The sequence below is a fragment of the Lagenorhynchus albirostris genome, chromosome 2 (assembly GCF_949774975.1).
Source record: "Lagenorhynchus albirostris chromosome 2, mLagAlb1.1, whole genome shotgun sequence".
Taxonomy (NCBI): Eukaryota; Metazoa; Chordata; class Mammalia; order Artiodactyla; family Delphinidae; genus Lagenorhynchus; species Lagenorhynchus albirostris.
In genome coordinates this window covers 142,469,691-142,493,804 of record NC_083096.1, presented here as the reverse complement: position 1 = coordinate 142,493,804, position 24,114 = coordinate 142,469,691, and the positions used below count along the sequence as shown (strand labels likewise).

Genomic DNA, 24,114 nt, shown 5'->3' with positions numbered 1-24,114 from the left:
CAGCTGACAAAAAAGTTTCACATCCATTTTTCTATTACTCTCATTCTGTACTGTCTAGGTGCATCAGGAAGGCAACAGATGGAGAAACTGGGGTCCAGAGAGGTGCTGCGACCAGCCTAAGGGCACTGCACTAATTAAAAACTAGCTAAGCTCCCAGATGCAGTTTTCCATCTCCCTTTCCCTACCTAGTCGCTGCATCCTGGAGCAAGAGGGAGCCTCATTGAAACGAATTCCGGTCTCAGTGGGCAGAATCCTGAAACCACGGCTCTAGGGTCCGGAAAGGGGCGCGGAGTCCAACGCTCCCGCAGTACAGATGGGGAGACTGAGGTCCAGAGCCCGGCTGTCCACCGCCCGCGGAGAAGGGGGCGCGTCCTGCCCGGCTGGCCGCTTGGAGCCGGGGCCGCCTCCTCCCGCCCGCCGCGCCCGTGACCCCAGCCCTGCCTTTGCCTTTGCCACGCCGCCTGCTCGGGAGCGAGTCATGGTGGCGGGACTGGCGGCAGCATGGCTGCTCCTGGCGGCTGCGGCCTGCGCGCAGCGGGAGCAGGACTTCTACGGCTTCAAGGCGGTCAACATCCGGGGCAAGTTGGTGTCTCTGGAGAAATACCGCGGCTCGGTGAGTGTCCGCCCGCCGGGCCTCGGCGCCATCCAGCCGGGGCCTGACGGGGGCGCCCGGCGCCCGGGACCCTGCCGGGTGTGGCTCCGAGGGGCTCTGGCCGCCCGGCCACCCTGCCCTGGCTCCCCACCCCCACCCAGACATCCCGCCGGGCGCGGCGCCCCCAGATCCTGCGCCGGGTCTGTCCCTCGACTACGTGGCATGGCCCGGCGCGCGGTGAAACCCGAAACTCTCGCTGCCGGCGCCGATTTCCCTCCCAGCGATTTTGGGCAGCGGGGCCCAGCCTCTCACACACTGGTCTAAAAAGTAACCCTAGCATCCTAGGGCCTTTGTCTCTCCCATCCCCAGTTTCCACGTTCGGAACAGAGGGAGTTGGTGATAATCAGTCCAGTGAGAACATTGTGGAAATGAAAGCTCGGTGCAGAGGGAGTTACCATTTCAGACACACGGGGACCTTACACAGATCATCCTTTAGAGAGTAGTACACTAAGTCCCAGAGAGGGAAGGTCGCACAGCGCTAGAAAGCACGGAGCCTGGAGGAGAACCGATTATCCATCCGTGGCCTACTCTAGGCAAACTTTTTAGCTGGGAGCTCAGGCTGAGATTTAAGTGTCATCCAGTATAACTGCTACCTCCTTACCGAGAGGGAGTCTTAGCTCAGAGAGGACTTGAGAGAGGAAGTGTGCCTGGGTGAGTCTTTGAAACAAGAGTGAGTTTTAGTAAGACCAAGAAGAGCACTCCAGGCAAAGAGAACTGTCAAATGCCAAGACTCAGAACTAAACAGTAAGAATGGTGATGCTGGTGGGGAGGTCTTCAAGCAGTTGTGCTTGAAGGAGCATAAAGCATGAGGGTGAAAGACGAGGCTGAAGAGGGTAGGGAGGGACCAAGAGGGGCCTTGAACGCTACCTTCAGAGACCGAAATGTTGCACTGTGTGTAATGAAGAGCCCTCCAAGTTCACTTCTCAAGGTGGACCTCAGGCTGTGGTGTGGAAAGGGTGGGGAGTTGGTTTCTAATGGACAGGGAGGCCCAGCATCTGGATTTGGATGGACCACACACACACACACACACACACACACACACACACACACACACAAACGGCTGTTAGCATTCTCCTCCCAGGAGCAAGGCCATCCTTAGTGAAGAAAGTACTCTCTAAGCCTTGGAATTCTCAGTTATCCTGGGAGTACTGGGTATAGTAGTCCTTGTCCTGATTGCCCCCCGCCCCAAGGTATTGTGAGTTTCAAATGAGGTGACAATGTGGAAGCACTTGGTAGAGTGCTTGCTCTGTGCTTGTGTTTGTGGGGCCCCAGCAGGAACCTCATCCAGGACTCGGGGCAAAGGGCCAGTAAGAGCAGGGCCCATTGCCATTCAGGCCTTCCCTTCCCTCTGGAGCAGCTCACCAGAGAGCCCCAGGTTTAGCACTTGACCAACTCTGCTACTCATTAATTCATTATTTATTGCTGAGCACCTACTGTATACTAAGTACTGTGCCAGCTCTGTGGATACAACGGTGAACAAAACAGCTAAGTTTCCCCTTTAACAGAGCTTATATGCGGTGGAGAGGAGAAAGGCAATAAACAAGGAACGGAGGAATGAACAATGTAATTCCTAATAGTAATAGATGCTAAGACAAAAACAGACAAAGGCTATTTGCTTTCAGAAGTAATAAGGCATGCAGGATGTGAGGAACAGAAATCCTGGAGAAAAATTACCTGGAAAGTAGTCCCAGAATTCTGAGTGTTTTCATCCTCTAGGTCACTGGTAGATCCTAAAAAGCATTGGAGTGAGAGGCCTAGAAATCAATCAGAAAGAAACTGAAAAAAAAAAAAAAAAACGAAGTCACACACCTGCTACGAGGTGGAGTTAGAATTTGAACCCGGGCAGTCCAGTTCCAGAGCCCATGTCTTAATTTCCAGCTTATTTCCAACTTTAGAGGGAAACCAGGAACAGTCAGTCCAGGGAACCTGTAAACGAAACTGTGTGTTAACCCAAGCTTGGTTTGCCACTTGGGCAATATGGTCATTCATTCACCTGCAAATAGCTACTGGCTCATTATGTGTATTTTACCATGGGTTTTTTAAAAATTGGAAGCAAAACCCACTGGCTTCTTTATAGGCACTACATGCCTGCCACTGGGTCCAGCCCTGGAGACATAGCCATGAGCAAAATTGTATGGTTTGTGCCCTCACGCTAACTGGGAAGACAGTCATTTAGACCAGTGTTGAGTGTAGATAAATGGGTGACACTCAGGAATGCCCTTGGCTACACTGTGAGGTTATGTACATATAGGCCTGAGTGTAGCGTGTATGTGAATGGTGTATTTGTTTGCTTGCTTCTGTGTACTCATCTGAGTCTGCATCTGTGCTTGTATACGTATATGTAAATTTACTGTGTGTATTTAGGTGTATCTGTCTGTGTTTTGGTCACTTTAAAGATAAGCTTTTTGGATTCAGGCACGGAAATAGAAATAGGATTTCCCTCCTTCCAAAAGTATGGGCAGACACACAAGATGTAGGTTAGAAATAAACAACCTTTAATGCTCTCAATGCCCAAGGATCCAGTAAAGAAGAAAGAGGAAGACCTCTAACTAGTGAAGGGAACTAAGAGTCCCAGTTTCTCACCACCAGAGGCGCAATATGGCATATGCTGACAAAATGGGGGAGGTTGTTCTAACAGCCTGTGGCCCCAAGGAATGGGTGAGGGAGATACAGCACAGTGGTTCTCATCGTCTAGCTCAGTGGTTCTCAGCTGGTGGTGATCTTTTTCCCCAGGGGACATTCGGCAATGTCTGTAGACATTTTTGATTGTTAAGACTAGGCGACTACTGGGTGGAGGCCAGGGACGCTACTAAACATTCTACAATGAACAGGACAGCTACCTCACAACAAAGATTATCCAGCCCCCAGTGTCAGTAGTGCTGAGGTCTAGAAACCCTGTCCAGCCTCAGCAGTCTGTGCCCGAGCATGTCCAGTGCCCCAAGCTGCCCCTGGAAGGTGGCCCTCTTTATGGAGCCAGCTGGTATAATCCTGCCTTTTCTAAAAAGTGGCCAGGACTTCCCTGGTGGTGCAATGGTTAAGAATCCGCCTGCCAGTGCAGGGGACACAGATTCTATCCCTGGTCCGGGAAGATCCCGCATGCCGCGGAGTAAATAAGCCTGTAAGCCACAACTACTGAGCCTGCATGCTGCAACTACTGAAGTCTGCGCGCCTAGAGCCCGTGCTCCGCAACAAGAGAAGCCACAGCAATAAGAAGCCTACACACCGCAGCAAAGAGTAGCCCCCACTCGCCGCAACTAGAGAAAGCCCATGCATAGCAACAAAGACCCAACGCAGCCAAAAATCAATCAATCAATAAATAAAATTTTTAAAAAAATAATAAAATAATAAAATAAGAAGTGGTCAGAGAGATAGGGCTTGGCTACCTAAACACAGGGTGAGAATTTAAATCCTTTAATAATATATAACTAGAAGCTAAAAACATAGCATTGGTGCCAAAATTGTAACTGCAGTAATATATTCAAGTTCCATCAGCCAGATTTATATTTATCACCGAACGGCAATAAATAAATATATTATAAGGCAATCATAAATTTAAGGGTTAGTCTAGTGATAGAAGAAAGTGGTATTTGTTTGCTGGAGGGAGAGGGGCAAAAAGGGATTGCCCTGAGGTTCTTCGGATCCTTTTATCAAGAAAACCATGTCTGTCTATGTACCCATTCAGGTGATCATATATATGTGCACACTTACTTATTCATTCAGCACATACTTTCTGAGACTTTTCCATGTGTCAGGCCCAGTAATGAAGTGAACATAGCTCCTGCCCTCAGTGGGTTCACATTCTAGAAGGAAGACCAACACATGTATAGGCAACTACAGTGTAGAATGATGAGTGCTAGTTGACTGAGCCAGAAATTGAACCCAGGTCTGCCTTTTCTCTCTCCTGTATCACCTCCTGATGTGCGTTCACCAGTATGTGTGCCTCTCTCTGTGATGGTGTTCTGTGTGTTTGTGGGCATGTGTGATGTGTGCTAATGTATCTTTGTTTCGAGGGGCACAGGCATACCCATTCATGTGTATTGTGTACTTATTCTCATGAATGTTTATGTATGTGTTTCACACGTCTGTAAGACCCTGCATGTTTATGAGAGAGAGCATTAATTGTTGAGGGGGCATCACATACGTGGGCATGTCAGGCCATGTACAAGCGTGTGCCTCTTCACTGGTTTGTGTATGTGTCTGGGTTTTGCTTTTGCCACCCAGGTGTCCCTGGTGGTGAACGTGGCTAGCGAGTGTGGCTTCACAGACCAGCACTACCGGGCCCTGCAACAGCTACAGCGGGACCTGGGACCTCACCACTTCAACGTGCTTGCCTTTCCCTGCAACCAGTTTGGCCAGCAGGAGCCCAACAGCAACAAGGAGATTGAGAACTTTGCCCGCCACACCTACAGTGTCTCTTTCCCCATGTTTAGCAAGATCACAGTCACCGGCACTGGTGCCCACCCTGCCTTCAAGTACCTGATCCGTGAGTCCTGAGCCTTTCCCTCACCTTCCTTCAGCTCCCTGGGCAGCAGAAGCTACTGGCTGGCTGGGTGACCTGGGGCCCCTTAGACCCACACAGGCGGGTTGATGGTCTGTTCTAGCACTAATCTTTGAGGATGAACTGAGGAGTATTCCTGCTTAAGAATATCCCCGCCCCTGCTGCCTTGCAGTTCTCCCTCAGAGTCACTCTTGCAGACTTCTCTGGGCTCCTGTTTCCATCTGCAGTGGCTCCTAGAAGGAGACTGGACCCTCAGATTTTAGTCAGTGTGAATTAGTTGAGCTTATGGACTTAGCTGCAGGCAGGGGATGCCACATGCCTGGAGAAGGCCGGCCCATATCTCCTGTCCTGAGTCAGAGGCAAATTGTGTAGGCCACAGGAGAGAAAGCTTCTGAGCTAAAATACCAGATCTTGGGAATTCCCGGGCAGTGCAGCAGTTAGGACTCGGCACTTCCACTACCTGGCCTGGGTTCAGTTGCTGGTTGGGAAACTAAGATCCCAAGCAAGCTGTGTGGCGCAGCCATAAAAAGAAACAAACAGATCTTAATATTTGAGAAATAGATTCCTTCCGCAGAAGCCTCAGAACCACAAAATGGGGTCATTAGCCAAGCTTGTCATTAAGTACTGTTTCCTTTCTCAGGCCTCTCTCTTCCTTTGGGGGCTCCATTTTTGCCTTCTCCCACCTCCTATTCCATGTTTCTGGTTGCCTTCATATCCCTCACTACCACCCCCCAACCCCCCCCCACCCCCCGCCCCCCCCCACCCCCCCCCCCACCAATCCATTCACCTGGAAGAGTAAATAACAAACAACAGTGTAGCAAACAAAAGGTCCCTTACTGAGGCAATTTGAATTTTGCTTTGTGGGTCAATCCTAATATTTGTTTTTTTTCCCCTGTGTGTTTTTATTAGTTCCTTCTCAGTTCCCATAGTTATAGATCAAACCTGGCTGTGCTTTAGAAGCACCTGGGGACCTCTTAAAAATGCATTAGCCTGAGACCTACTGAAGCAGAGCCCAAGAATCTGTTTATATTAACCCCCCTCCTCCACCACCACCACCACCACCATGATTCAGATGCAGAGAGTCCATGGACTAACATTTGGAAACCATTGAGATTTAATCAGAAAATAGGATATAGACTGTGTAGTAGTTTGAGGTCATTAATAAAGGAAGGTCTGATGTTGCCTTACCCAGCACTTCACAGAATCATAGAGCAGTAGTTCTCAACCTGGGCACCAGATTGCAATCTCCTGGAAAGCTTTTGAAAAATACTGATGCCTGAGTCTCACCCCCAGATATTCTTACTTAAGTGGTCTGGGGGTATGGACTGGGCATCAGGATTTTTAAAAGCTCTCCAGTTCATTCTAACTAATAGAACCACTACTTCAAGGGAGGGATGGACACCAATAGTGGGATTCCAGGAGAGGGGACACAGGGAAGCACACTTTGCTCTCCTTCTTCCTTTGCTCTAGAGACTTCTGGAAAGGAGCCCACCTGGAACTTCTGGAAGTACCTAGTGGCCCCAGATGGAAAGGTGATAGGGGCTTGGGACCCAACCATGTCGGTGGAGGAGTTAAGGCCCCAGATTACAGCGCTTGTGAGGAAGCTCATCCTGAAGAAACGAGAAGACTTATAACTACTTTCCCTCCTCTCCCACTGTCCCCTCCCCTCACTGTTCACCAAGTGACTGTTCACTCAGTGTTCACTGAGTGACCAAAGCAAACTCAAATGGTGCTACAAGGGAGAGACTACTGACTCTCCTTCCTCCACTCTTATCCCACCTACCCCATCACTCCTGTCTGGGGAAAATTCTAGTAGTTTGATTATTTGAATCTTAGAGCAACCTGTAAGAACCCCTGACCAGTGACAGCTCTTGACCAATGACTCAACAACCAATAAGAACCTCTGGCCCCTGAAAACATGTGGCAAATAGAGGTACAAGCAATAATCTCCTACCTGTTATGAACTCTCTAAAATGAGGCCAATTCCTGCCTCACAGGGCTGTTGTGAGATTGAGGATGAAAGGCCTACGAAAGTGCCTAGGGCAGTGCCAGGTAACTAGGAGGCGTTCAATAAATGTTTTTTGCATATGAACCAAAAAATAAGTTGTGATCAATAAAAACTTGAACCCAACATGAATTTCCAGCCATGAGAATCCAGGCCAAACATTTGTTGTTGTTGTTGCTGTTGTTATTGTTTTCCTATGTATTTTTTTCAATTACAAAATTAATACAAATTCATTGTAAAATAAGATGATACAAAATAAAAATGAAACTATCGCCCTCATTTCCTATATGGTCACTCCCTGGAGGTAAACACTGTTCGCAGTTTGGTACCAAGTCTTCCCAGGCTTTTTTTATCAAGCCTATCATTATTGCCCAATAAGCATTCACTGACCAAAAGTACACTACAATTACAAACAGGCAAAGGATAAGAACAGATAATTCACAGAAAAATAGAGACGGATAATGAGGATATGAAAAGATGTTCAGCCTCATTCAAGTTGGAAAGATTTTGTTAAATGATAATACCTGTCATTGGTGAGGATGTGGGGAAATGGGCATTCGCATAAGCTGTCAGTGGGACAACAAACTGGTACAGCTTTTTAGAGGATGACTTGTCAATATCTTTTAAAACAAAATGTTTATATGCTTTGATCCACCATTTCTCCTTTTAAAAGACTCTCAAACTGTGCAAATATGTGTGTACAATAATATGTATGTACATTGTTCATAATGGTGAAAATTCGATGCAATCCTTGTGTCCATCAGTATGGTTTGGTAACAAATTATGGTACAAATCCAAATGATAATAATAACTAATACAGGGCTTCCCTGGTGGGGCAGTGATTAAGAATCCGCCTGCCAATGCAGGGGACACAGGTTCAAGCCCTGGTCCAGGAAGATCCCACATGCCACGGAGCAATTAAGCCCGTGCGCCACAACTACTGAGCCTGCGCTCTACAGCCCGCGAGCCACAACTGCTGAGCCCACGTGCCACAACTACCGAAGCCTGTGCACCTAGAGCCCGTGCTCCACAACAAGAGAAGCCACTGCAATGAGAAGCCCGCACACCACAACAAAGAGTAGCCCCCACTCGCCACAACTAGAGAAAGCCTGTGCACAGAAACGAAGACCCAACACAGCCAAAAATAAATAAATAAAATAAATATTTTTAAAAAGGGAAATAATAAAAAATATATTAAAATAATAATAGTTATTCAAATGAATGAATTAATTTCTATGCTACCATAGAAAGTTGTCCAAAAGTGAAAAAATGGCAAATTGTAATGAACACATGCACACACAAGAAAACATCCAGTACAAACAAGAATAATATTTTTATTAAAAATTTACAATGTTAAGTGTGAAAGAGAGAGGGAGGGATGGAGGGAGGGAGGGATGTAGACCAAACTGTTAATGGTGGCTGTCCGTGAGGGCGTGGGGTGGGATAACAGGAGTCATTCACTTTCTTTGTTAAGTATTTTTGTAATGTTTGAATTTTGTGTGTAAAAATACGTATTTCACTTTTATATAAATATAGAAAAGAGGTGATGAGCAGAGTCACTGATAGATAATTTATCGGCCAATGAGAATTTCATGTCTACTTCTCCCAAAGTCACTCTTCTAGAAGAAGGAAACTCAGATTCAAGTCTTGGCTGTGCCCTTGACTCACAGACTGAGCAAATTGTTCCCTCTCTGCTGTCTTCCATTTTCCCACTGGACAGTGAAAGGGTTGAACTGTGCTCAAAGCCTCCCTTAATAATCCTTCCCAAAAGCTGCAAGAGTAAATGAAGGCTTTCTGTGGGCTGACCACATACCACCCTGTGGTGGCCTACAGCCTGTCCTAACACACCCTCCTCCAAGCTCTGGCTCTGCACGTGGTCATTTCCGCGTGTGTGCAGGTGCACACACACACACACACACACACACACACAGTGAAATCCAGCTATCACAGAAATTTTTGTGATGAACAACTCAGAACCACATTCTCAATGGACATCTCTCTGACCTCACCCTACTTGACCTGTCAGCCGCTTCTGACATTGCTGATTGTATGACTCTTCTCCCTGACACATTCTCTTCCCTTCTTAGTTTTCCTGCCCCTGTCTTCTCTTGGTTTTCCCCCATCTCTCTGAGTGCTCCTTCCTTCTCAATGTCTGTCCATGACTCTTCCTCCTCTGCCCACTCCTTCCCTGTTGGTCTTCCTTAGGCTTCTAGGCGGGTCCCTTTTCTCACTTCATATACTCTTCCACAACCATCTCATTTTTTTCTCATGGTTTTGACCACCGTCTACATCCTGATGATACCTAAATCTCTACCTTGTATCTATGCTGGACTCATACCCACTTGCCTACTGGGCATGACTAGAGACACCTCAATTCAGGGTCTCCAGAACTAAACTCATCACCTCTCCTTGACACACTTGCTGTCCATTATCCCCAGCCTTCACAAACCCCCTAAGCCTTTCCTTCCACACACCACTCACTCACTCACCACATTCTCATTGTTTAAGTAACTGCCTTCCTTTCTCTCCTCGGCACAGTGCTTGGCCCTTAGCAGATTAAATTTAATTATATGGGAAGCATTTTGAGCACTGGCTCCATGCTGTCCCTGCCTAGACCCTATCTGGAAAACCAAAGACAAGCAAACAGTTCCCCCCAGCAGTTTAGAGTCCAGCTGAGGATGTTGCACTCCAAATTAGACCTTTATTCCTAGGCTTTATCAGCTTTCTGCTGTTCCCAAGTCCCTTCTAATGTGCAAGAGTCCTCCTAGGAAAAATCTCATTTTATGTTGTTATCAACTGTTACCTCAGTCATTGGTTAAGCAATATCTGCTAACAACTTAGTTTTAAATTAATCCCTCGGTAATCATCTAACACTTGAATAGTTAATATTTGATTTTTCTACTGATGCCTTAATTATCTTCTAACACTTATAAGCCAAAAAAAATTTTTTTTAACAAGCCTGCATCTGACATTAATTAATTTATTTATTTTTGCTGTGTTGGGTCTTCGTTTCTGTGTGAGGGCTTTCTCTAGTTGTGGCAAGCGGGGGCCACCCTTCATCGCGGTGCGCAGGCCTCTCACTATCGCGGCCTCTCTTGTTGCGGAGCACAGGCTCCAGACGCGCAGGCTCAGTAGTTGTGGCTCACGGACCTAGTTGCTCCGCGGCATGTGGGATCCTCCCAGACCAGGGCTCGAACCCGTGTTCCCTGCATTAGCAGGCAGATTCTCAACCACTGTGCCACCAGGGAAGCCCCTACGCCAAATATTTTATTTATTAGGTTATGTCTTAGCACTTAGCAGTTTAGCTATTTGCTAACACTTAATTATTAATCAATATTTTAGTTGTCTGCTTAAATCATATTACCGATCACTAAGCTCTCTGCTATTAGTTTAGAGGTGATAAGCAAGCCTGGGACCACCAGTTAGGAGTTTGGAGAAGGGCTCATTTCTGGCTGCCGATACGATAATAGCCTCTGTCTTTTGTTGAGCTCTCGTTTCACCCTCAGATGATTCTCATTCACTATCAACTGGTCCTAGGTCCTCAAAGAGAGGGTAGACCCATCCTAATTGCTTATTTATTTCTCTGAGCTGGTCTGGAGTGTGGAGGGAGGAGAGCGTGACTATGAGGGGAATCTCTGGAAAATTATGGTTGGAAGGGACTTTCATTCATCAACAAATATTTCTTGAGCACTGCCTATGTGTCAAGTTCTGCATTAGGTTCTAGGGATATATCAGTGAACAAAACACCCACGTTCCCAGCTGTCATGGTGCTCAGAGAATAGTGGGAAATAGTGGGAAACATTAAACAAATAATTACACCAATTATTATACAATTACAATTATGATAAGCACCAGGAAGAAGTACAAGGAACCATGAGCATGTATAAAAGTGGCATTGGACATATGCTGGAGTGCAGTGGAGGCTTCCATGAGAAATGACATTTAAGCTGAGAGCTGAAATTTTAATAAGAGTTAGGGCAGGGCTTCCCTGGTGGCGCAGTGGTTGAGAGTCCGCCTGCCGATGCATGGGACACAGGTTCGTGCCCCGGTCCGGGAAGATCCCACATGCCGTGGAGCGGCTGGGCCCGTGAGCCATGGCCGCTGAGCCTGCGCGTCCGGAGCCTGTGCTCCGCAACGGGAGAGGCCACAACAGTGAGAGGCCCGCGTACCGAAAAAAAAAAAACAGGGCAAAGAAGTAGAGTGGAGGGTTTGTAAACAGCAGTGGCTGGAGCAAAGACCCTAATGAGGGAAGATGCTCAACAGAATGGAGCCAGTGCTGCTTGGAGCGAAGTGATAGGGAGAAGGGTCAGAGAGGTAGGCAGGGGCCAGATCATTCAAGGTCTTGTGGGATCCAGGTGAGAAATGATAGTGACTTGACTTAGCATCACAGAGTCTGTCTTCAGTCCCAAACCTGAAGGTCAGAAATAAACCCTTGGCGCAGAGGCAGACACTGAACTACAGATAGGAGAAGTAGATGGCTCTGGGGCTACCAGGAGCACCGGTCAGCATGGAGACACCTGTGGAAGGCAGGCAGATCTGAAACCTCCCAGCTCCAGCAGGGCCAGCCTGGTGTTTGCTGGAGGGAATTGCTGAAGCTTGGTTAGCTACAAATCACCAAGCTGCTTGCATAGATTCCTGGGCCCCAGAGGGATTACATTGCAGGTGGTCAATAGGCTACATTTCAAGACAGAAACACTGCCTTGGGTATAACAAAAAAAAACCTCTGCAGCTTCCTCTCCTCCCCACATCTCCTTCAGTCCCTACATCTTAGCCCTTACCTGTGACTTTTTTTTTTTTTTTTTCTGTACGCGGGCCTCTCACTGTTGTGGCCTCTCCCGTTGCAGAGCACAGGCTCCGGACGCGCAGGCTCAGCGGCCATGGCTCACAGGCCCAGCCGCTCCGCAGCAGGTGGGATCTTCCCAGATCGGGGCACGAACCCGTGTCCCCTGCATCGGCAGGCGGAATCTCAACCACTGCGCCACCAGGGAAGCCCTTACCTGTGACTTTTACCACTTTGTGTCGGGATAGAGATTTGGCAGCTGTAACAAGAACCCAAAGTAAACACAGTCTCAAAAAAAGTAGAAGTTTTTTCTATACCATGTAAAACTTGGACCTTTACCTGCTCCATGAATTAGTCAGGGGCCCGGGCTTATGGCTCTGGCATCCCTAGGACGTTGTCATCAGCCGCATGACCCAAGACAGCTGATCACCTCACCCCATGCCTTTAAGGGCATGACTACATCACATTCTACAAGTCAGAAGAACTTAGTCTATAGCCATACCCAGACATAATTTACTTTCACTAGGAAATAAAGTTTTTATTCTGTATGGCCATGTGCCCATATGAAAATTGAGTTCCATTAACATAAAAGAAGGGGAGAACAGATGTTGCAGGGGTCAGGGACAAATAGACAGCTCTGCGCTATATCTTAACATTTTTCAAATCTCTCTCCTCTCCTTTTTCCTGCTACGACTATCCTAACTCAGGATTTATCATCTTTCTGGCTCATATCCTTGGCCCCAATTCCCTCCTTCAATCCATCCTTCGTGTCACAAGCTGAATGATGTTCCAAAAAGCAGACCTGAGCATATCACCTCTCTGCTTCAGTGTGCCCCCCAACCCTTAACCTTGGAATAAAGGCTTGGTTCTTTAAACTGTCATTCAAAGCCCTTGTGCCTCATCCTCCTCAATTTCTCACCTTCGGTGTTGCTACAGCACCAAACTTCTTGCTATATTCTCTCTCATTTCTTCCTCCCATTGCACAGGTAGAAATTCTCTTCCTTTCCCTCATATTGCTGTGCACCTTATCTCTGTTGTGTTCTTTGAACGTAAGAAATGTCTGGTCCATAGTAGGTGTTCAAAAGTCATATATTGACTGACTACCTCATTGTCATCATCTATGTCTGTTTCTAAGTGTCCTAAAGACTGTCTCAGCCCCTGCATCAGCTAGGTTCCCCGTAAAAGGCTCAAATCCTCCCGTGGAAGGGGTGACCAATCTCAGTAAGATGGGAAAGCCCAATCAGAAGGCCCCTTCTTCTAATCTCTTGGAATATGAGTGCTCCCTTCTGAGCACATGACCCATTGCGCCCTTCTGATCATGCTCCAGAGGGGGTCCCAGGGCCACAATCGTCCCTGGTGTTAGTGATGATTGCATGGGAAAAACTTATATTTTAAAAATTACTCGTTCTTCATATGACATTCAAATTTAACCAGCTGTCTTGCATCTTATCTGGCAACACTAATCCAGGGTTGAATACCGTGCAGTGGGAAGTTGAACTAGATAGCCTCTAGGATCCTTTCAACTCTAGGAAACAAAAATTCTAACTCTTCTGATTCACCTTGTAACTCCCAATGAAAGCAGAAACTCAGGATTAAAGTCAAAGAGCTAAGAACATAGTTAATAGGCTAATCAACAGAACAAATGACAATGTCCCCTTACTAGATGTGTAACATTGGGACAGTCACTTAATCTACCTCAACCTCTATTGCTTCATCTAGCCAATAAAAGGATTTTACCTAATAAATGCTGGGCACTGTGTTAGACACTTCTGTCTATGTGCTGTCTCCCCTGGAATGTTCAGACAAACTAATGTGTGAAAAGGCTCTTTTTTTTTTTTTTTTTTTGCAGTATGCGGGCCTCTCACTGTTGTGGCCTCTCCCATTGCGGAGCACAGGCTCCGGACGCGCAGGCTCAGCAGCCATGGCTCACGGGCCCAGCCGCTCCGCGGCACGTGGGATCTTCCCGGACCGGGGCACGAACCCGTGTCCCCTGCATTGGCAGGCGGACTCTCAACCACTGCACCACCAGGGAAGCCCGAAAAGGCCCTTTGTAAGTGGAAGTGGGCTGTAACAAATATGAAACAGTATTAGGATTAGTGTAGCATCTATCTCTAGCTGATTTCCTTTACTGAAACCTTCAGGGGAAAGAAGTTTCCCTAGTTTGGTCATATTGTAGGGGAAAAACATTGTCTAGGACTCTAGTGCCTAGAGCAGTGATTCTTAACTAAGGGTGATTTTGCTCACCAGGGGACATTTGGCAATGTCTGGAGACATTTTGGTTGTCACAACTGGGTAATGGGTACTACTGGCATCTAGAGGGTAGAAGCCGGGGATGCTGCTAAACATCCTACAGTATAAGGACTGTCCCCTACAACAAAGAATTACCTGGCCTAAAATGTCAGTAGGCTGAGCAGTCATGGTCAAGAGTCTTCCAAGCAGAATTTATATCCCAGCTCTACCACTTAGCCACTGGGCGACTCATGGACTTTACCTCTCTGTGCCTCAGTGTCCTCTTCTGGGACATCTGGGATATTAATAGCACTTACCTCATAGACCGATTTTGATGATTAAATAAAAATACACCCATAAAGCACTGGAGTATCTGGTCCATAGTAAACATTCTGTAAATGATAGTTCTTCTTATAGTTATTTAAATATTACTGTCCCCTCTTAAAAGATAGGAAATTGAGACTCAGAGAGGGGAACAGACTTGCCCAAGGTCAAGAGAAAAAGCAATTCTAGTCATGGGGTTGACAAACGTCACCAAGAATCTTCTGTAAACAAAGGCTGCAGTTTTCTTGTGTGTGGACCTAACATGAGACACCATCCTTGCACTCAGCAAAGTGGAAGGAAAAGGAGAACTAACCTTTACTGAGTGCTCACATAACCTATATCTCATCTCTTAAGGTAGGTATTATGATTTCCATTGTACAGATATGACTAAGTGAGAAGTCTAAAGTCTCCCAGCAAGTCAATTGCCAAGTAGCAATTGAAATCCAGGCTGACCCAGTACCAAAGCCCCTGCCTCTCTCTCTGTTCTCTGCTCCCTAGACTCTGGTAACACTCCAGCAGGGACAGGGAGGATTTATGGTTGGAGATTTTGATTCTGGGAGAAGGCCGTTCAATCCAGGGTGCAGCAGTCTTGGAGTAAATTGCAGAAGTGGCTGATCTCAGACTGAAAAAAACTGTGAATATGAAAAATGCTTAATAACAAATAAAGTGCTGGACTCATGTTGAGACCAAAGAAGGAGGTAGACAAAGGCAGTGTTTGTTTCCTTGAACTTTGGGGACTGGCAAACCCAGGACAAATCCTAGTTTCTGCCATTCCTGGCTGGGTCCTTGGGTGAGAAATTAACCTCTCTGAGGCTCAATATCTTTATATCTAAAATACCCATTCAGAATCATTCGTTCATTTATTTTATCTTTTTAACATCTTTATTGGAGTATAATTGCTTTACAGTGTTGTGTTAGTTTTTGCTGTATAACAAAGTGAGTCAGCTATATACATACGTACATCCCCATATCCCCTCCCTCTTGCATCTCCCTCCCACCCTCCCTATTCCACCCCTCTAGGTGGTCACAAAGCACCCAGCTGATCTCCCTGTGCCATGCAGCTGCTTCCCACTAGCTATTTTACATTTGGTAGTGTATATATGTCCATGCCACTCTCTCACTGCGTCCCAGCTTCCCCTCCCCCCTCCTCATGTCCTCAAATCCATTCTCTACATCTGTGTCTTTATTCCTGTCCTGCCCCTATGTTCATCAGAACCATTCTTTCGTTCATTTATTCGTTCTTCCTCCTCCCTTAACCTATATGGGTACGCAGATTTTGAAGGTGGCCAGCAGAAAGGACAATTAGGAGTTGAAATCTAGCCTGAACTCTACTTACTCAGCCTTGCCTTTGGCATAGAGCTATATAAAGCCAGAGGAAGGGACACTTTTTTTTTTTTAATATTTACTTATTTATTTAGGCTGCACCGGGTCTTAGTTGAGGCACTTGGGATCTTTGTTGCCACATGTGGGATCGTTTGTTGTAGCATGTGGGATCTTTTAGTTGCAGCATGCGGGCTCATAGTTGTGGCATGCAGGCTTCTTAATTGTGGCATGCAGGCTTCTTATTTGCAGCATGCAGGCTCATGGTTGAGGCATGCATGAGGTATCTAGTTCCCTGACCAGGGATTGAACCCGTGCCCCCTGCATTGGGAGCTTGGAGTCTTACCCACTGGACCACCAGGGAAGTCCCAAGGGGCACTTTTTTCTGATTTGCACAAAAGCACACAAAAGAACAAAGGTGGCACAAAGCAGCAGCTTGAGAACCAGCCCTAGACTAAGTGTGGTGAAGCCAGCACCGAGCAGGTATAACTTTTGTCCTAGAGGAGCCTATAGTCTGAAGTTGTGGTTCCTAAGTGAGATGATGGCACATGGAAGTGTTCAACAAATGGTACACATAGACAGAGCAGACGCTGCAATAAACAATGGTGCTTTCGGGAGCGGGGAGTCTTCAAGGGAGTATAGAGGATTTAGATAAGCAAAAGAAGGGAACTACATGAGCAAAAACTTGGGAGAGGAGGCTCCCTTCCCAGGTCAGATTGGCTGAAACAGAGGCTTCCTGTAGGAGAGAAGAGGCAGGTATAGTTGGAGACGTATGGAGAGTTCAGATTTTAGAGGTCAGACTAGAACCACTGGGGCTACTTCAACCGCTCAGGTCAAGACTTCAGAGGACCTCTCCGTTGATAAGTGTGTGATGGGAGAGAATCAAATGCAGAGAAAAAAGAATCATATAACTCTGCCTCAAAAGTCAAAAGAATTCTCTTCAGCATTGTACTGGAAATCCTAGACAGTGTAACAAAACAAGAAAAAAATAAAATGCATCAACTGGAAAGGAAAAGTAAAACCGCCTTTATTCACAAGCAACATAATATGTTGCCTGTGAGGAAATCATGTTTTTTTCATGTTAACATAAAAAAATCCTTAGTCTATAAAAAAGCTACTAGAACTAATAACTGAATTTAACAAGATCTCAGAATACAAGGTGAATATAGGAAAATAAGTTGTATTTCTGTAAATTGGCAACAAACAACTGGAATATCACATTGAAAATGTCATTTACAATAGCATCAAAAATAAGAAAAAGGGAAAAATTTTACAAAATGTGTAAAAGACCTGTACATGGAATAGTATAAAACATTGCTGGGAGAAATTAAGAACTAAATAAATGAAGAGATATATACCATGTTCATGGATTGGGAAACTCAATATTAAGATGTTAATTCTCTCCAAATTGATCTATTGATTCAATGCAATCCTAAACAAAATCCAAGCAGGATTTTTGGGGGCAAAATTGACAAGTGGATTCTAAAATTTATATGGAAATGCAAAGGACCCAGAATCATGAAAACAATTTTGAAAAATAAGGACAAAGTTAGGAGACTTATCCTACCTGATTTTAAGACTCACTTACAAAGCTACAGTAATTAAGACAGAGTGGAACTGGCATAAGGATAGATCCAGATCAGGTCAATGGAATAGAATAGAGAATTCAGAAATAAATCCACACATACATGGTTAATTGAGTTTTGACAAAGGTGTCAAGTTAATTCAATAGAGAAAGGATAGTCCTTTCAAAGGATGGTTTTGAAACTACTTTTACTTCATATCTGGCACATAAATTAACTCAAAAAAATCAGAGGCATAAATGTAAAAGCTAAAGCTATAAAACTTTTGGAAGAAAACATAGGAGAAAATCTTTGTTATCATGGGGTCCGCAAAGATCTTTTTTTTTAAACTTTTTTTGGCCGCCCCCCCCACCACCACATCATGTGGGATCTTAGTTCTCTGACCAGGGATTGAACCTGCACACCTTGCATTGGAAGCGTGGAGTCTTAACCACTAGACCACCAGGGAAGTCCTGGCAAAGATCTTTTTTAGATAGAACACAGAAAGCACTAATCTTAATAGAAAAAAAGTGATAAATTGAACTATCAAAATTCTTAATTTCGGCTTTTCAAAAAACACCGTTAAGAAAAATGAGAAAGAACACAACATTGTAAGTCAACTATACTTTAATAAAAAAAATTTTAATGAGAAGTCAAGCTATAGATTGGGAAAGAATATTTACAATAATATATTGATAAAGGATTTGTATCCAGAATATATAAGAACTGTTACAGTTCAATAAGAAGATAACCCAATTTAAAAATAGGCAAAACGGGGCTTCCCTGGGGGCACAGTGGTTAAGAATCCGCCTGCCAATGCAGGGCACACAGGTTCGAGCCCTGGTCGGGGAAGATCCCACATGCCGCGGAGCAACTAAGCCCGTGTGCCACAACTACTGAGCCTGCGCTCTAGAGCCCACAAGGCACAACTACTGAGCCCACGTGCCACAACTACTGCAGTCTGCGCACCTAGAGCCCGTGCTCTGCAACAAGAGAAGCTACTGCAATGAGAAGCCCGCGAACCACAATGAAGAGTAGTCCCCGCTTGCCACAACTAGAGAAAGCCCGCACCCAGCAACCCAACTCAGCCAAAAATAGTAAATAAATAAATAAACAAATGTATTTTTTAAAAAAATAGGCAAAACATACATTTTGCCAAAGAAGATACATGAATGGCTAATGAGCACATGAAAAGTTATTCATCATTAGCCATTAGGAAAAAACAAATTAAACCCACAATGAGATGCTACTTCACGTCTACAAGAATAACCAAAATAAAAAATACTGACAATACCAAGTGCTGGTGAGGATGTAGAGCCCTGACTCTCTCTCATACATTGCTGGTGGGGATGCAAAATGGTTCCAACCACACTCTGGAAAAGAGTTTGGCAACTTCTTATCAAGTTAAACATACATCCACCCTATTACCCCAAAACTCCACTTCTAGGATTCACCCAAGGGAAATGAAAACATAGCCCCCCCCAAAAAAATATATGCAAAAAATTTTATAGAAACTTTATTCATGATAGTACCCAGCTGGAAACAACTCTAATGCCTATGAACAGTTGAATGGACTAATTGCAGTATTTCATATAATGAGTATATTTCCAGGTACTCGGCAATAAAAGGAAGGAACTACTCCTACATGCAACAATTTCTGTGTATCTCAAAGGCACTGTGGTGAGCAAAATAGGTCAGGCACAAAAGAGGACATACTATCGGATTCCATTAAGACAAAAATTCAAGAACAGGCCGAACTAATCTATAGGAAGGGAGAGCAGAGCAGTGGTTGTCTAAGGCCAGGCTAGGGGTGGGGAGGAGGGCTGACTGCAAAGTGGCACAATGGATGGTGACAAGTGATGGAAATGTGCTGTATCCTGACTGTGGTGGTAGTTACATGAGTATAAAGTCACCAAGCTGTACACTTAAAATGGGTATATTTTACTGTTTGTAAAATATACCTCAGTAAAATTGATTTTAAAAATAAAAAATCACAAGAGAAACAGCATTATATAGTAATAAAAGAAATTGGAAGAGGCTTCCCTGGTGGCGCAATGGTTGAGAGTCCGCCTGCCGACGCAGGGGACGCAGGTTTGTGCCCCAGTCCGGGAAGATCCCACATGCCGCAGAGCAGCTAGGCCCGTGAGCCATGGCCGCTGAGCCTGTGCGTCTGGAGCCTGTGCTCCGCAACGGGAAAAGCCACGAGGTCACAACAGTGAGAGGCCCACGTACCGCAAAAAAAAAAAGAAATTGGAAGGAATCTGAACTTTGAAGAAAATGGATAATAAATTATCATATATTCACTAAGTGGAAAACTATATAGCAGTAAAAGTGAATGAGCCAGATTGAGCATACACATCAATATAGACAAAACTCAAAAACATAAGACTGAGTGAAAAAAATCAGGCTCCAGAAGAATACATGCAATGTGATGCTATTTATTTAAGATGTAATCACACGTAAAGCAATTTCATACATTGTTCAAAGATCCATACATATGTGATAAATGCATGAATAAGAGCATGGGGACGATAAACACCGAATTCAGGAGAATACTTATGTGGGGAAGGAGGAGTATGGAGGGCAGGAGTGGGGCTTCAAACAGGATTGATCAAATTTTTTATTTCTTAAATTTGAGTAGTACATGGGTGGTTCTTGTATTATTCTTTATGTTGTTTGTGTGCTTTAAAGATTTCATAGGAAGACAAACAGCAAACTAACGAAAACCTAAACCCAAAGAGTGACCACTTAGAGTTGGGGGAGAGCCTAGCTGGTATCAGGAGATCTGAGCCTCAGTCCGGTTTGTCCCTGGATTTCATGTTCCAACGTGGCAAAGTCACTTCTCTCAGGATGAGAAGCAAGAGCCTCATTCTGGAAAAGAAGAGAAAGAATCAGTCTTGGGCAGCAGGGGAGCGGTGGTGCGAGGAACCGGCCTTGCGCTTAATGCACATCAGCGTCCTTCCTTTGCTTCTCCAGCTGCGGTGACCTGCAAGCTGGCACCGGAGCCGGGTCGTGGATGGGGAGAGCCATCGGGGAGGGGCGTCGGGCGGTTACAGCTGGATGCAGTAGGGCAAGGGGAGAGGGGGGTGCTCCACTGCGTCCAGAGTCCAAGGACTCCGGGCAGACCCCTCAGTGAGTGAACCGAGTCCTCACCGCGGGTTGTGCCCGGGTTCTCAGCCTCCGTGGGCTTCAGTCACCGAGCTGCGCGGCCCACGACAGCGAGGGGCGTTTCTTTCCGGACCCCTGAGGACCGGGCTCCGGAGCAAAGTTGCCAGGTCTAGAGCGCATTGTTTTGAGAACCACGCAGAAGGAGCTTCCAGTTACTGTGACTCACTGGGTGCCAGGCTTCATGCTCTTCCATCTTCACTACTGCCCTAATGCAGAGAGGGAAAGTGACCTGCCTAAGGTCACACCGCAGGTGATTGTAGCTTATTACTTGTATATCCTTAAGCAAGTTACTTAACCTCTCTGGGTCCAGTTTTCCTATGGGTAGAGTGGGTGCAAAATTATGTGTGTATCTGGAAGACTCCATACCAAAGTATTAAGAGATATTTCTACCTAGTGAGGTAATGGGTGATATTTTTTTCTTTGGGTTTATCTATATTTTCTAATTTGTTGTTTTATAATAAATATGTACATATTTAATTATTTTAATTTTTATTAAGAAAGTAACACTGCACAGAGTTGTGAGGACTGAAGGAGACTATGAAAAGCACAGAGTTCTAGTTCACAGTGTGTTCTCCATAAATGTGAGTTCTCCCTGCTTACCCTTCCCTCCTACACTTTCCTTCCCCTCTGGTTGGAGACTCTGGCCCCCAGACCTCAGGTTGGGAGGAAGGAGGGAAAAAAAAAAGCTGTGTGGCTTTGGATAAATCACTTGACCTCTCTGAGTCTCAGTTACCTTCCCTGAAGAATGGGAAGAAAAACACCTACCTCAAAGGAAGTTTTCAAGGACTACATGACATGCAAGACCGGAAACTGCCTGGCACATAGGAGGTCTGCAGTAAGTGTCTGTAGGAAGAAACATGACACACATGATGAAGGAACAGGCATTAGAGTAGGTTCTAGACCAGAAGAGGTAGAAGATTTTCGCATAGATTCCAAAGAGCCCAAGGGGTCCATTGATAGAGTTCAGCATGGGAGAGGTCCATGAAGTTGTATTGAAAAAGATTACATCCTTGTTTTCACTACCCCTAAGTCAAATTTAGCATTCCCTTCTATCATGCATGTAAGCAACAAATCACAGTAGTATTAGCAGAACCTGTGACTTTGTCACCAATAAAAATCAGTTATTTTTGTATTGCATTACAGTAGCATTATCTTGAAATACTGTTTACACTCATTCACCATCTCAAAGTTACAATAGTTAATAGACGAATCTCTCTATCTCATTATTTAATATGTTAAAAAAGAACTAATTCACAAAATAACTATTTTGATAATGATTCTACATAATTGGTATCCTTTGTAATCCTAAGTAATTTACTTTCTGTAGTTAAAAATCTTCTTCTGAATAGGGGACCATAGTTTGCATCAGACTGCCAGAGAGGACCCTTGGCTAGACAGACACGGATACTAGTCCTGCCTGGGCCACTGGCTGCTTTGTGACATTGGCCTTGTTATTTCTCTCAGGGGCCCCATCATCCCTGCTTGGCTCACTCCACAGGGTTGCTGGAGGAACAAATTAATTCTTGGCTGGAAAAGGGCTTTGGAAACTGTTGACAGCTTCCCAATTTTGCCAAAAGCCAGAGCAGAGTGCTTTGTACCTCACAGCTGAATCCCATGTCTCCAGGAGACCCCCAATCCTTTCCACAGGACTCCACCCTTTCTCTTTGCTCTCCATCTAATAAAGAGGCTAAAGTGCACCTCCATTAAAGTAGTCATACAGTTCCCAGTTTCCAGAGGTTCACAGCCTAGGGGAGGAATTTTCTGGAGGATAATAACAATTCCTTCCAGTTTTCATATTTGACCTTACAGTGACCCTTGAAGACACTACCCCCTCAAAACTCTTCCCTTCTCCTTCAGAGGGTGATCCCTCCGTGGCCATGGTCCCTGAATTTCCCCCTTCACTGCCGTGTCCTGTCATCATCTGTCCGACTGCCCCACTATACAGTGTTTCTCAAGGGCAGACCCAGATCTGATCTCTCTCAGGGGCCCCAGAGCCCAGGTCAAGGGCATGGCACACATCAGTATCTGAGGAGCTGACCTGGATGAAGAAAAGGAACCTGAAGCACAGAGAGAAAAAGCAGAGAAGGGGTAGAGCTAGGGCTTGAGCCCAGATCCCCTGATGCCCATGATTTATCCCATACACACTGAAAGCAAGGGATGGAGTAATTAGGGACTCCCAAGGCATCACATTAGCTCTTTCCTACTCTATCCACTGCTGTGAGAAATGAGGAGAGCTAAATATTTTGTAATCTTGAGTGAGTCCCTGCCCATCTGTACAATGGGAGGTGTCAGATTCAGTGGCTTTCAAACCTTTTTGACCTGATTCAAAATAAGAAATGCATTTTACATTGTGATCTGGACCACAGTACACAGAGACACATGTAAATGAAACAAGCATTTTATGGAAGAATACTTAACTTTGCTATTTGCAGTGCGCATTTTCTATTCCATTAATTTTTTTTTTAATGCCAGCTGTAACTCAGTAACTGATTACATGACCCATAGGTCCTTTTCAGCTCCAACACTCTGTGATTGGCTGAATGGGAAGTATTGACAACTAAAGTTCAGCTGTCCCTAGTCCTGGTTCAGTGTAATTGGGCCATACTGTGCACCTCTCAGAGCCTGGGTTTCCCCAGTGTACCCTGAGAGGACAGACAGGCAGTCTCCAAAGGCTTCATACAGTTCCTTCAGACTGTGGTTCTCTGATCCTAGTGAGAACGCCGACCTTGTGATATGGAAATGATGTTTGAGAACCGAGAGGTGTGTTGGCTTTGCTTCCTGCTGGGTGGAGTTACCATCTGGACATCCACTAGCCCCCTTTGTCCTAGGCCAGTGTGGCAGAGAGTATGAACAGGGGAGCGTGAACATGTCAGTGCATGAGTTAGCTGCTCAGGGAAAGGAAGTGGCCGGCAAGGAAGCCAGATGATGACAACATATAAAAGTCACTGGAAAAGAGGCTCTGCGAGAACCCCAGAAAGAGCAAGGGCTTGGGAACAAGACAGACCCACGTTAAAATCCCATGGGCTTTAAGAGCCCTGGAAAATGACTTTAATTTGACCCTAAGCTCTCATTTATAAAATGAGTATGAAAATCCCTGGTCCTCTGGGTTGTTGTGAAGGTTAAGTGAGGTCGTGCATTGATCATCCCTATACTGACTCTACTGTGTGGTCCATGGCAGGTCCCCTGTCTGTGTCCTGCACTAGCCTGGGACTGCCCCGCACAGCGCCTAGCACAAGGGCGGGTGCTCAGCGCAGATGTGGAATTCAAGCCGGTGGCTTCGATTCCCGCTCTGCCACCCGGGACATGCGCTGTCTCTCTGAGCACCCAGCGCCCTAGTGTATAAACTGGGAACGTAGTGGGGCCGGTGGGGGACGCTGGCAGAGACGCGGGCGGCTCCCTCCTCCCGGCTCCCGCCCGCCTTCCCGCCGCTCTCCACGCCCTCCTCCTCCCTCTCTCTCCCTCCTCCATCTCCCCTCCTGCCGAGCCCTGTCGGGTACCTGGTCGCCTCCCTCCGTCCTCGGGGACTCTAGGTCTCTAACCGCTGCGTCTCCGCGCCCCTCGCTGTGTCCTCCTTGT

At 45.8% G+C, this 24,114-nt stretch overlaps 1 protein-coding gene across 1 annotated transcript; it reads left to right on the top strand.

Moving 5' to 3' along the window:
* Nucleotides 1–277: 277 nt before the first annotated feature.
* On the top strand, nucleotides 278–7,427 carry GPX7 (glutathione peroxidase 7). Its single transcript, XM_060142591.1, has 3 exons — nucleotides 278–613; nucleotides 4,874–5,135; nucleotides 6,621–7,427. The coding sequence occupies exons 1-3, from the start codon at nucleotides 314–316 to the stop codon at nucleotides 6,782–6,784; spliced, it is 726 nt and encodes a 241-aa protein (XP_059998574.1). The 5' UTR covers nucleotides 278–313; the 3' UTR covers nucleotides 6,785–7,427.
* Nucleotides 7,428–24,114: the final 16,687 nt, after the last annotated feature.